The sequence below is a fragment of the Ranitomeya variabilis genome, chromosome 4, assembly GCF_051348905.1.
Source record: "Ranitomeya variabilis isolate aRanVar5 chromosome 4, aRanVar5.hap1, whole genome shotgun sequence".
Taxonomy (NCBI): Eukaryota; Metazoa; Chordata; class Amphibia; order Anura; family Dendrobatidae; genus Ranitomeya; species Ranitomeya variabilis.
In genome coordinates this window covers 270,573,102-270,587,436 of record NC_135235.1, presented here as the reverse complement: position 1 = coordinate 270,587,436, position 14,335 = coordinate 270,573,102, and the positions used below count along the sequence as shown (strand labels likewise).

The window sequence follows — 14,335 nt, the reverse complement described above, 5'->3', positions numbered from 1 at the left end:
TGATTGAGAGCCTCCTTAGGTGGTGATTGAGAGCCTCCTTTAGGTGGTGATTGAGAGCCTCCTATAGGTGGTGATTGAGAGCCTCCTTTAGGTGGTGATTGAGAGCCTCCTATAGGTGGTGATTGAGGGCCTCTTTTAAGTGGTGATCGAGAGCCTCCTTTAAGTGGTGATCAACAGCCTCTTTTAGGTTGTGATCGAGAGTCTCCCTTAGGTTGTAATCAAGAGCCTCCTTTAGGTTGTGATCAAGAGACTCCTTTAGGTGGTGATTGAGAGCCTCCTTTAGGTGGTGATTGAGAGCCTCCTTTAGGTGGTGATTGAGAGCCTCCTTTAAGTGGTGATCGAGAGCCTCCTTTAAGTTGTGATTGAGAGCCTCCTTTAGGTTGTGATCGAGAGTCTCCCTTAGGTTGTAATCAAGAGCCTCCTTTAGGTTGTGATCAAGAGACTCCTTTAGGTGGTGATTGAGAGCCTCCTTTAGGTGGTGATTGAGAGCCTCCTTTAGTTGTTGATTAAAAGCTTTCTTTAGGGGGTGATTGAAAGCCTCCTTTAGGTGGTGATTGAGAGCCTCCTTTAGGTGGTGATTGAGACCCTCCTATAGGTGGTGATTGAGAGCCTCCTTTAAGTGGTGATCGAGATCCTCCTTTATGTGGTGATTGAGAGCCTCCTTTAGTTGGTGATCAAGAGCCTCCTTTAGGTTGTGATTGAGAGTCTCCTTTAGGTTGTAATCAAGAGCCTCCTTTACGTTGTGATCAAGAGCCTCCTTTAGGTGGTGATTGAGAGCCTCGTTTAGGTGGTGATTGAGAGCCTCCTTTAGGTAATGATTAAAAGCTTTCTTTAGGTAGTGATTGAGAACCTCCTTTGGTCACAAGTCTTGGTGTGATCATGGGTCCAATGACCAAAACAAATGGCCTCTTAGGGATCTATGGCCTCCATTAGGTGGTGATTGAGAGCTTTCTTCAGGTGATGATTGAGAGCCTCCTTTAATAAATGATTGAAAGCCTTTTTAAGGTGGTGATCGAGAGCCTCCTTTAGGTGGTGATCAAGAGCCTCCTTTAGGTGATGATTGAGAGTCTACTTTAGGTTGTGATAGAGAGCCTCCTTCAGGAGGTGATCGAGAGCCTCCTTTAGGTTGTGATCGAGATCCTCCCTTAGATTGTAATCGAGAGCCTCCTTTAAGGTAGTGATCGAGAGCCTCCTTTAGATGGTGATCGAGAGACTCCTTTGGTCAATGGTCTTGGTGTGATCATGGGTCAAATAACACAAACTAATGGCCACTTAGGGATCTGTGGCCTTTTTTAGGTTTTGATTGAGAGCTTTCTTCAGGTGGTGATTGAGAGCCTCCTTTAGGAAATGATCGAGAACCTTTTTAAGGTGGTGATCGAGAGCCTCCTTAAGGTGGTGATCAAGAGTCTCCGTTAGTTGATGATCGAGAGCCTCCTTTAGGTGGTGATCGAGAGCCTCCTTTGGGTGGTATCAAGAGTCTCCTTTGGTCACAAGTCTTGGTGTGATCGTGGGTCCAATGACCCAAAGTAATAAAGTAATGGCCTCTTAGGGATCTATGTCCAAAACATGATATGGAAGGAAGGCCAACCTCATGCGTTACCCTATGTCTCTTTTAGAAAAAGTTTATTGTTATCGTGTTATACCTGGATGAAAAGAGGAACAGAATAGAGTATCAAGTATTGGCAGCACTGCTAGAAGTCAATATTGACCCTATAAAGATCGTTGACACATAACTTAGGACAAAAGCCAAACCAGAATCTTCTCCAAAAGGAAAAGACACCCATGTGCAGACAGCTGTTTTGGGATTTGTAACTCTCATCAGTGCAAAGTGGCATCTTGTCTTGTCCTATAGGTCTTCCTATGCAGATCTGGTGCTCTTAACAAGGAGAAAGTTATCTCCCACAGCTTTGTCAAAGACCCTTCACCCAGCCAACCAGTCTTTTACATTTCACTGATGAGGAGCAAGAATGCTGAAACAGCTGTCTGCAAATGGAGACCTTTTCATTTTGGAGTAAAGTCATGTGGCAAAGCTTTTCATAGGGTCAATATTAACTTCTAGGATTGTTATCTCCATCAGGTGGCACTAAAGATCATGTTCTCTCCTTTTAAGTTTTCCTTACAGCCATAGGGCTCATTCAGACGTTCGGGCAAATCGGTCAGCGGTCCGACTGGCTGTGGGTTGCATGACAGCTTCGTATATTTCTATAAGGCTACCATGCTTGGGTCGGAAGAGCCGTGGCCAGTCCATACATTTTGGTCCATTTTCAGATGAATTTGCACCAACGTTTGAATGAGCCCTCGGTGAATTGGCAAAGATCTTTAAAGGGGCAATATTCTTTTTCTTCTTTGTAGAGGCTATGTGCACACTTTTTTTTTTTATTTTCTTTTAAGACTGTTGCATAACTTCGTTGATTGAACACATCCGATTTCTCCCAACAGTAAAGATCCCCTTCATTACTGGAGGATAGTGACCGGCACGGTCAATCTGGCCGAGTCTGGCATCGTGTCATCTATCGCGGCTGTGATTAGGCACGAGAACTATAACGACCGCACGGATGACTTTGATGTGGTCTTGCTGAAATTAAGTAACCCGCTGACTTTCACAGGTAAAAGAAAAATAGATATTTGTGTTTCAGTCATTGAATTATTTTATTATTTTTGCTCCGTCAGCACACTCTGGAAAATATCTGCTCGGGATAATGATGATTATTATTATTGGATGGAGCAAATTTCTCTACACTGTGCACGTGCTAATCCGCTGCAGAAATCTGAGTTTCATTTATGGATTTCTTCCCAGTGGGGTACAGCTGATAACGGCAGACCATGCGGCTGCTACAGGGCCCGAGAGTCTGGGGAGCCCGGTGCCAGCGCCATCTCCTGCCCCCTCCGCTCGACTTTCAACTGTATCCACATCCTGGGTGCAGATACAGATGAAATTAATGATGGAGGAGGGAGCCATTTGCTGAATATGCCTCCTCCGTCATTCTCCCTGTTTGTGTGATGTCTCAGCACAATGGGCACAAAGGTGTCATTACATCATTTTACTGAGCAGTGCAGACCCAGACCACAGGCTGCAGAGACCCCAGCAGCGGGGGAACTGAGAGAGGTGAGTGTTTTAGATTTTTTTCTATTTATGTGGCCATCCTACTATGTGGTGGGCTGTTTGTAGGGCCATCATACTATGTGGTGGGCTATTTGTGGGGCCATCATACTATATGGTGGGCTATTTGTGAGGCCATTATACTATGTGGAGGACTATTTGTGGGGCCATCATACTATGTGGGGGACTATTTGTGGGGCCATCATACTATGTGAAGGACTATTTGTGGGGCAATCATACTATGTGGAGGACTATTTGTGGGGCCATCATACTATGTGGAGGACTATTTGTTGGGCCATCATGCTATGTGGTTTGGCTATTTGTGGGGCCATCATACTATATGGTGGGCTATTTGTGAGGCCATTATACTATGTGGAGGACTATTTGTGGGGCCATCATACTATGTGGTGGACTATGTATGCAGCCATCATACTATGTGGGGGACTATTTGTGGGGCCATCATACTATGTGAAGGACTATTTGTGGGGCAATCATACTATGTGGAGGACTATTTGTGGGGCCATCATACTATGTGGAGGACTATTTGTTGGGCCATCATGCTATGTGGTTTGGCTATTTGTGGGGCCATCGTACTATGTGGAGGACTATTTGTGGGGCCATCATACTATGTGGAGGACTATTTGTGGGGCCATCATACTATGTGGTGGGCTATTTATGTGGCCATCATACTATGTAGTGGACTATTTGTGGGGCCATCATACTATGTGGTGGGCTATTTGTGGGGCAATCATACTATGTGGTGGGCTATTTGTGGGGCCATCATACTATGTGGTGGGCTATTTGTGGGGCCATCATACTATGTGGAGGGCTATTTGTGGGGCCATCATACTTTGTGGTGGGCAATTTGTGGGGCCATCTATATGGTGGGCTATTTATGCGGCCATCATACTATGTGGAGGACTATTTGTGGGGCCATCATACTATGCGGAGGACTATTTGTGGGGCCATCATACTATGTGGTGGACTATTTATGCAGCCATCATACCATGTGGAGGACTATTTGTGGGGCAATCATACTATGTGGTTTGGCTATTTGTGGGGCCATCATACTATGTGGAGGACTATTTGTGGGGCCATCATACTATGTGGTGGGCTATTTGTAGGGCCATCATACTATGTGGTGGGCTATTTGTGGGGCCATCATACTATGTTTCTGTGCAGTTTGTGGGGCCATCATACTATATGGTGGGCTATTTATGCAGCCATCATACTATGAAGTGAGCTATTTGTGGGGCCATCATACTATGTGGAGGACTATTTGTGGGGCATTCATACTATGTGGAGGACTATTTGTGGGGCCATCATGCTATGTGGTGGGCTATTTATGTGGCCATCATACTATGTGGTGGACTATTTGTGGGGCCATCATACTATGTGGTGGGCTATTTGTGGGGCCATCATACTATGTGGAGGACTATTTGTGGGGCATTCATACTATGTGGAGGACTATTTGTGGGGCCATCATACTATGTGGTAGGCTATTTGTGTGGCCATCATACTATGTGGAGGACTATTTGTGGGGCATTCATACTATGTGGAGGACTATTTGTGGGGCCATCATGCTACGTGGTGGGCTATTTATGTGGCCATCATACTATGTGGTGGACTATTTGTGGGGCCATCATACTATGTGGTGGGCTATTTGTGGGGCCATCATACTATGTGGAGGACTATTTGTGGGGCATTCATACTATGTGGAGGACTATTTGTGGGGCCATCATACTATGTGGTAGGCTATTTGTGTGGCCATCATACTATGTGGTAAACTATTTGTGGGGAAAATCAAAAAACCTTATATATTCAGATCCTGGATAAAACCAATTCTTTATTTATATCTCTAAAAACATAAAACACTAACAATCAACACACAAGCAACCGTGCTGGACTGAAACTGCCCCTTACACTATGTATCCTGAATTGCCCTGCCTTGCAGCGGAGGTTGGCACCCTAGACAAATAAACGAGATAGGCGCCCCCGCTCAACGTCGGCTATCCACTATTTCTCCTATCTGTCATCTATACAATGTGGTACATTTATGCCATCATTCTGACAGCAATAGATAAAGGAAAATCTTGCCAACTAATATTTCAGGGCATTGATGGCAGCTAATCACCAGTGTGATAGAGGTGCAAGACACCATACCATAAAGTGCAAAAAACAGTGCTAAACATGCACCAAATACCTCGCTATGACTGCTCCCTGCCAATCTGACTCCTGCCTGCCAGTGGGGGTTGGCACCCTACTGTGAAGCGGATATGGTGCCCCCACTCCACGTCAGCTGGCCCTAAGAGCAAGCCCTACAAGTACTACTTATCACCACAATGGCAATAGCTGCAGCATCTGTCTATCTAAGCCTCCTGATGAGCCACATTGGTGAAACGCGTCGAGGCATTTGAATACATCAGAAATGATAAGTACCTGGCTACTATAACTGTCATATATGTAAATTATAGAATGGGGTCACAGTTATGCATCAATACTGTACCCATATCTCCTGCCTGAAGCCTAGGTGTTTGGCCATAAAAAAGCTGTTGGGGCCATATCGTGTGTGAGACACCATGTGGTGATAAGTAGTACTTGTAGGGCTTGCTCTTAGGGCCAGCCGACGTGGAGTGGGGGCACCATATCCGCTTCACAGTAGGGTGCCAACCCCCACTGGCAGGCAGGAGTCAGATTGGCAGGGAGCAGTCATAGCGAGGTATTTGGTGTATGTTTAGCACTGTTTTTTGCACTTTATGGTATGGTGTCTTGCACCTCTATCACACTGGTGATTAGCTGCCATCAATGCCCTGAAATATTAGTTGGCAAGATTTTCCTTTATCTATTGCTGTCAGAATGATGGCATAAATGTACCACATTGTATAGATGACAGATAGGAGAAATAGTGGATAGCCGACGTTGAGCGGGGGCGCCTATCTCGTTTATTTGTCTAGGGTGCCAACCTCCGCTGCAAGGCAGGGCAATTCAGGATACATAGTGTAAGGGGCAGTTTCAGTCCAGCACGGTTGCTTGGGTGTTGATTGTTAGTGGTTTATGTTTTTAGAGATATAAATAAAGAATTGGTTTTATCCAGGATCTGAATATATAAGGTTTTTTGATTTTGCTTAGTTTTTGAACCTTAGTTTAATATTCTACTTAGTTTCCTAAACTATTTGTGGGGCCATCATACTATGTGGTGAGCTACTTGTGGGGCCATCATACTATGTTTCTGTGCAATATGTTGGGCCATCATACTATGTGGTGGGCTATTTATGCAGCCATCATACTATGTAGTGGGCTATTTGTGGGGCCACCATGCTATGTGGTGGGCTATTTGTGGGGCCATCATACTATGTGGTGGGCTATATGTGGGGACATCATACTATGTGGAGGACTATTTGTGGGGCCATCATAGTATGTGGTGGGCTATTTATGTGGCCATCATACTATGTGGTGGGCTATTTGTGGGGCCATCATACTATCTGGAGGACTATTTGTGGGGCCATCATACTATGTGGTGGGCTATTTATGTGGCCATCATACTATGTGGAGGACTATTTGTGGGGCCATCATACTATGTGGTGGACTATTTGTGGGGCCATCATACTATGTGGTGGGCTATTTGTGGGGCCTTCATACTATGTGGTGGGTTATTTTTGGGGCCATCATACTATGTGGAGGGCTATTTGTGGATCCGTCATACTATGTGGAGGGCTATTTGTGGGGCCATCATACTAAATGGAGGGCTATTTGTGGGGCCATCATACTATTTGTGGAGCTATCATGCTATTTGTGAGGCTATCATACTATGTGGAGGGCTATTTGTGGGGCCATCATAGTATGTGGTGGGCTATTTATGTGGCCATCATACTATGTGGTGGGCTATTTGTGGGGCCATCATACTATGTGGAGGACTATTTGTGGGGCCATCATACTATGTGGTGGGCTATTTATGTGGCCATCATACTATGTGGAGGACTATTTGTGGGGCCATCATACTATGTGGTGGACTATTTGTGGGGCCATCATACTATGTGGTGGGCTATTTGTGGGGCCTTCATACTATGTGGTGGGTTATTTTTGGGGCCATCATACTATGTGGAGGGCTATTTGTGGATCCGTCATACTATGTGGAGGGCTATTTGTGGGGCCATCATACTAAATGGAGGGCTATTTGTGGGGCCATCATACTATTTGTGGAGCTATCATGCTATTTGTGAGGCTATCATACTATGTGGAGGGCTATTTGTGGGGCCATCATACTATGTGGAGGGCTATTTGTGGGGCTACCATGCTATTTTTGGGGCTATCATACTATGGGGAGGGCTATTTGTGGGGTCATCATACTATTTGGAGGGTTATGTGCGGCCATCATGCTACTTGGTGAGCCATCATACTACTTGGAGTGCTATGGGGGTTATTATACTGTGTGGAGGGTTGTGGGGGGTATTATACTGTGTGGAGGGTTGTGCGGGGGGCAATATACTGTGTGGAGGGTTGTGTGGGAACTTTTTTACTGTCCAGTGGGCTATGTGTCCATTATACTGTTGGGAGTGCTAGTGGGGGCCATTATAATGTGTGGGAACACTAAGTGGCTTCTATAGGGACAAAATTACTTTCTAGGGGTTGCAAAATTGTACTATATGCTCTTCTGTGCCCCCGCCGAATGTTTTTTCCTTGATTGGGCCCAATTAGGACTTTTGCTATGGTGCCCCATAATTTCTATGTACACCCCTGTTTCTGCTGCATCTTAAATAATAAGTTTCTTGTGCAAATTCTGAGCCTAGACTTTTAAAAGTTTGCAGAATCATTTATGAAAAATAATTTGATTTCCTCTTGATATGTCTTCTAGCTGTGGTTCAGCCTGCCTGCCTTCCAATGATCCGGCAGACGTTTAACCCTAACACCCGATGCTGGATTAGCGGCTTTGGAAAAACTGTCGCCTCTTCGAGTAAGTAACATAAGATAACAGTGGCACAAGTGGTCAGACATCTTTCATAAACCGAGGGCGCTTGTGCTTGTGGGAAGGAGTAGATAGACCACCACACTATTCTTATGCTCATTCTATCCGCATGTCTCCACCCGTATCATATGTATGCAGAGGCATTATACTATTTGGAGTGCTATGGGGGCCATTATAGCATGTGGAGGATTGTGCGGGAGTCATTCCTGACTCTCCACAAGTCGAGATTCCATGTGTATAGGGTCTCCCGACCCTTCCTGAATTCACGGTGCATGGGTAAGAGAGCTTCTCAATGTTCCCCAAATTAAAAATGAATGTGTATTTGGCCTCCCGACCCTCTCCGAGTTGAGATTGCATGTGTGTGGAGACTCCCGACCCTCCTCGAGTGGGAAATGCAAGTGTATGGGACCTCCAGACACTCCCTGAATTGAAAGTGCATGTGTATTGGGGCTTCCCAATCCTCCCTGATTTCGACTGCATGTTTATGGGGCTTCCCAATCCTCCCTGATTGAGAGTGCATGCGTATGGGGTCTACTGACCATCCTCAAGATGAGAGTGCATGTGTATGGGGTCTCCTGACCCTCCCCGAGTTGGGAGTGCATGTGTATGGGGTCTCCTGACCCTCGCCGAGTTAGAAATGCATATGTATGGGAGACTCCCGACAATCCTCGAGTTGGGAGTGCATGTGTATGGGGGTCTCCTGACCATCCTCAAGTTGGGAGTGCATGTGTATGGGGGTCTCCTGACCCTCCCTGAGTTGGGAGTGCATGTGTATGGGGGTCTCCTGACCCTCCCCGAGTTGGGAGTGCATGTGTATGGGGGTCTCCTGACCCTCCCCGTGTTGGGAGTGCATGTGTATGGAGTCTCCTGACCATCCTCAAGTTGGTAGTGCATGGGTATGGGGTCTCCCAACCCTCTCTGATTTGGGAATGCATGTGTATGGAGGTCTCCTGACCCTCCCTGAGTAGGGAGTGCATGTGTATGGGGGTCTCCTGACCCTCCCCAAGTTGGGAGTGCATGTGTATGGGGGTCTCCTGACCCTCCCCGAGTTGGGAGTGCATGTGTATGGGAGTCTCTTGACCCTCCCTGAGTTGGGAGTGCATGTGTTTGGGGGTCTCCTGACCCTCCCCGAGTTGGGAGTGCATGTGTATGGGGGTCTCTTGACTCTCCCTGAGTTGGGAATGCATGTGTATGGGGTCTCCTGACCCTCCCCGAGTTGGGAGTGAATGTGTTTGGGGGTCTCCTGACCCTCCCTGAGTTGGGAGTGCATGTGTATGGGTCATCTCGTCCTTACCTTTGTCTAGTGTGTAGGTAGTGGGTGAGATAACTATTTGGTCAGCCACTATATGAGGTGTATGGACACTTTAAGAGCAGGCCGATAATGACAAGTAATCTCCATGTTTTCTGTGTTGCAGAGGATACATCCCCGGTGCTGATGAATACGGAGGTGTATATTATTAGTACTCCTGTGTGTAACAGTACGAGCGTTTACAATGGTGACATTACTAACAGGATGATGTGTGCCGGCGACCTCCGGGGGGGAAGAGATTCCTGCCAGGTACGTACTGCAAGCGGACGACCTCAGAAGTGCAACGACAAAAAGAGCGAACAGAGACTGCACCAAGGCCACGGCCTCTTCTACCATCACCTCTAATATTCCCCTGTTTTTTGGGACAAAGGCAATAACAGGAACCGATCACCAATAGTCTCCATCCAAACTGCACTGATGGTCCCTCACTACTCACAGAACATAACTTCTTTTCCCATCATGGCATGTCAAGTTGCTGATTCTTTTTCTCTATTTTGCTATTATTTTTGCATACGCCTAAAATAAAGAGCCCGATTCATCATTCCACTTGCACCTTTTTTAATCCATTTTTTGTGTTTTTCTCTTGTTTTTCATTCTACTTTTAATTTGCATCTTTTTTTAAGTCAGTTTTATGTGCTCAACGTTTTTTTTTTTAATCCAAAAAAAGAAAATTGTCCACAAAATCCAGAGTGAATGGAAAATATTCTTTAATTTAGCATCCATTAAAATTCAAAGGGCATCGTGGCGTTACATAGTGTTTGACGCATTTTTTACATTAAGGTCTTATTCATAACATTGTATCATCACCACAATGCCCTTTGAATTTTAATCGATACTAAATAAAAGAATACCGAAGTTTCTCTTAAATTGGATTTTGCACCAATTTTCTTTTTTCGGATACTTTGCCTCAATAAGCCGATGGGCCTGCTGCCATCCCAAGTACTATGTGGTTGTGAAAATACCTGAAGTGTTGAGCTAATATCCCCCTTCTTGTCTTGCTTTTTTTTGTTTGTCACTGTGTGTGTGTGTTTGGAATTTCCAGATGTTTTTGACTAATTTACCAATTGCAACTTTTTAAAAAAGTTGCAAAATTATATGCAAATGTACTCCAGTCTCTGCCTTGGAGTGATTTTTTCTACTCCAGCTATTTGGTTGCAAATTTTCGATTATTTTGCAAAATGGTTGATTTTGGCGCAAACATTTTGAAGAATTTCACACAATAAATATCAATGAAAACCAAAAGCCAAAAAAGTTAAGTGACAAACTAAAGTGTTACACTTAAAGTGTTTATTTTTTGGTCCCGTATGGCTTATTTTTCAGGCCCCTACTCATTAACAAATATACTTCAGGATGGTGTGGACTAAAATAATGGCCAGATAATGAGTAGAGTAAATAATATTATATAATCATATATATAATACAGCCATTTTGTGCAGTGTATATGAGTCTATACTTTCTGTCAATTGTTTTCAGGGGGACAGTGGAGGACCCCTGGTTTGTATGCAGGAGGATCGCTGGTACCTGGCTGGGGTGACAAGTTGGGGCACTGGATGTGGACAGCCTAATAAACCTGGGGTGTATACTCGTGTTACTGAGATCCTGCAATGGATATATATCAAAATGGAGGTAAGAAAGAACACTTGTAAGAAGAAAGTGTCCTGCTCCTGGGTTCGTACCCTTGAGCCTGTGTTTTATCATTGTCTTCTCTGTCTGCCAAGCCACAGCAAACACACCTTTTCTCCACGTATTTAGGTTTTGTTATTCTGACTGCATCCTGTTTAGCACAGGTATTCATTTGTCTGGTTTATCACCTTTCGGGTGCGGCTTTATGTTATATCTCCCTGATGACATTTCCTGATGGTGATCGTTTCATGTCGATGTTCAAACATTCTGCTGTGGTTTAAAACCAGTCAGTGAAATACCAGCTAGGGTTTATCTCTTAGCTGTTTCTGTTATTTACTCTGCACCTATCTTGTTTCCTTTTAGGACAAGTAGGCAGCATATTAGCTAACAGTACTTACTTAATACTTTATTTTGTATTTTGTGGTTTAGTTTACTCACTCCGGGATCTTTCTTTTTTTTCAGTACACTTTCCCTTTTGTTGGTAATTCACACTCTGCTCTGCCCTCTGGTTCTTTAGGACGAACATGAAGCACTCGACAGCCTTTCAGGCAGTGTAGGTCCGAGCTGCCATCTTCTAGGCTGTGGTTAGGGATATCTCTGATCACGCAGGTACCACTGGGGACTGCACGGGTCAGGGTTTCTAGTCTTTACAGGAACCGGAAGGGTCAGTGGCAATTTTTAGCTTTTCTAGTGAATTGCTTCACTAGCATAATAGAAAGTTAAAAAATATTAGTTAAAATATTTTAATAGGTAAAAATCTAGAAATATCTTCACAAGAGAGAAGGAAGCCTTCAGTACTAATTACTAAGACTAAAAGCATAAAATAGCATAAATGAAAACGTATATATGGCTCAAAATGAGGTTTTTCCATTTTTTTACTATGTGTTAGAGCTAATAATGTATAGAGGATTTTAGACCGAGTGCTGGATGCACCTGCTGGAGCGATACAGCTGACTTTTTTCATTATTTATTGATCGTGATTTAAAAAATGTAGAATTTTCTATCCACCTGCATCAATAACTAGTAATAGGAATCATGTTTTGGAGGAATTTATGATCATCAATATCCATCTTTTTACAGATGGAGAGGAATCGGTGACCCTAAAAGTGCAGTGGAGGAAGAGGACTCACTTCACTGTGACACAGAAGAACTACAGTAGAGGGGAAAAATGTGAGGAGGGGTATTTATAAGACATGGACACATAGTAGCATTCAATATACTCTGAATCAAAATGCCATAAGAAGAAATAACCAAGAGTCGAAGGCGAGGAAGTGTGCAAGAGTACATACTGTAGCCAGAATGGAGACGCCAAAAGATTTGCAGTCATGTAATAGTTTGTGTCTAGGATCTTAGTTTTCCTCTTAGATGTAAAAAAAATAAAGTTTAGATCCAAACTTTAAAATTCTGAGATGCAACATCTCTCATTTTGGAGGACCCACCGAGATCGTGCCTTACACAGGAGCTTGTTGATTCAGCTGGGAAAATATTTTGTTTCCCCCAGAAGTGGCACTGCAAAGAAATGTGACACTTTTTCTCGCTGATCATTAGCAGGAGATCGATCCGTGATCGGGGCTAACAAAAAAAAGGACTGAAATGCAGACAACCTCTCTATGTATTGATGATGGGAGTTGGAAGCGATTGCAGAACAAGACATGGATGCAAAGCTGGAAAATTTAGGGAAAATTGCAATATGGCAGCATGAAGTTGGGGAAGGGGTGATCTGGAACATCTGAAAGTTAGCTCAGGGGGTCTGGTGCAAAGAAGAGCAGGGTTGGCAATGGTTTGGCACATATTGGATATACATATATATGTGGATAGTAGTATATCACCAGTCTTGGAGGAAAGCTATTGCCATTGTTCATAATGACTCTTAGTAATCCATCTGCTACTAAACAGACTGCAAAATGGTCAGCGTCTCGCCATATCATGTGCAGATTACTTGAACTTCTGCATCTTGTATATTAATAGTAAATACGATTAAATTAATTATGTTTTGAGAAATCTGTAATAAATGTATTTTCATAGATGTCTTGGTGGTGCAATTCTGCGTTGGTCGCCTTTTCGCTCAGAGTCTTATGAAATTGCTGCTATGCACAATCAGTAGTGCACATAAAACCATTAAAAATCATATTTTATTAAGTTTAGATAAAACTGCACCCAAACCCCAGTGCATTGTGAGGATCTAAGATCATAACAGCTTGCTACAGTTCTTATAAATGTATGTACCTTACTTATATAGCAAGTGATCAGGCTGCCGATCTCATCACTTTTTTGTGTCAACAAGACTTTCTATCATAAAAGATGTTCTGGAAAATAAATTCCAACAATCAGTAGATGCAGATACAAGCATAGACTGGCAGATTGGATACAGATATAATGACGTATCTTAGTGTGGAGTCAGATCATTCCCATAGATTCTTGCAGTCATCAAATATAGATACAGATATATAAATGCATTGTAAATAACGCATAATAAATAATAAATATATAAAAGTGTACAAAGATATAATGTGTCATATTCATTCAGGATTAGTTATCCTAGGTATTATCCCAATTATCACATGATTGTATCACAATGGGCACACCATCATCCTGCATCTAATGTCTGTCATTACTTTTTGTACCTGTTGATTCTGCACATGGAGAAACAGGTTGAGGCATGAGCTGTAGAGACTGACATCATAACAGAACAACTAAATGATAAGTCTTTAATCTTTTATTGGGTGTGCTTCATTACTATAGAATAGGATTACTTTGTCTAGAATAGAATGTTGTTTACCCTAGCATCAAGGGAATAAATAGGGCGAGTAAGGGCGAGTCACAGTGGAGCGGGGCGCCAAGCCTCGTGTAATAGGGTGCCGACCTCTGCTGCTAGGCAGAGACCGCCTCGGGGACACTATAGGGTTGTATGGTCCCAATAATTGGGATAATACCTGGGATAACTAATCCAGAATGAATATGACACAGCCAGGATTTGAATGCATACGAAAATGTCAGTGTATCTTTGTATAATGTATTTATATATCTGTATCTACATTTGTTGACTAGCAAGCTGTTATGATCTGAGGTCCTCACAATGCTAAACTTAATAAAATATGATTTTTAAGGATTTTATATTCACTACTGATTTCACCCTTGATAAAAATAATTCTCTCCTATGCTTTACTGTTATGCACAACTCAAACACAGCTTCCATGGGCAGACATAATGGAAGCAGGTCCATTCAGCTGGTCCCAGGGACACAACCATGTTCAATCTTTTATCCCTATACAAGAGAACTGGACTTTGCTGCAAAGACCCCTGGATTGCAACCACAGAACCTAGGGTACTGTCACACAGT

At 43.6% G+C, this 14,335-nt stretch overlaps 1 protein-coding gene across 1 annotated transcript in view; it reads left to right on the top strand.

Annotated features, from left to right (window-relative positions):
• The window catches only part of TMPRSS13 (transmembrane serine protease 13), a 51,216-nt gene extending 38,196 nt beyond the window's left edge, over nt 1–13,020 (top strand). Inside the window, exons 9-13 of the mRNA XM_077257447.1 lie at nt 2,440–2,606; nt 7,953–8,051; nt 9,479–9,621; nt 10,846–10,998; nt 12,076–13,020. Coding sequence (XP_077113562.1) covers nt 2,440–2,606; nt 7,953–8,051; nt 9,479–9,621; nt 10,846–10,998; nt 12,076–12,093 — 580 coding nt within the window. The 3' untranslated portion in view covers nt 12,094–13,020. The remainder of the gene's footprint in view (nt 1–2,439; nt 2,607–7,952; nt 8,052–9,478; nt 9,622–10,845; nt 10,999–12,075) is intronic.
• Nucleotides 13,021–14,335: the final 1,315 nt, after the last annotated feature.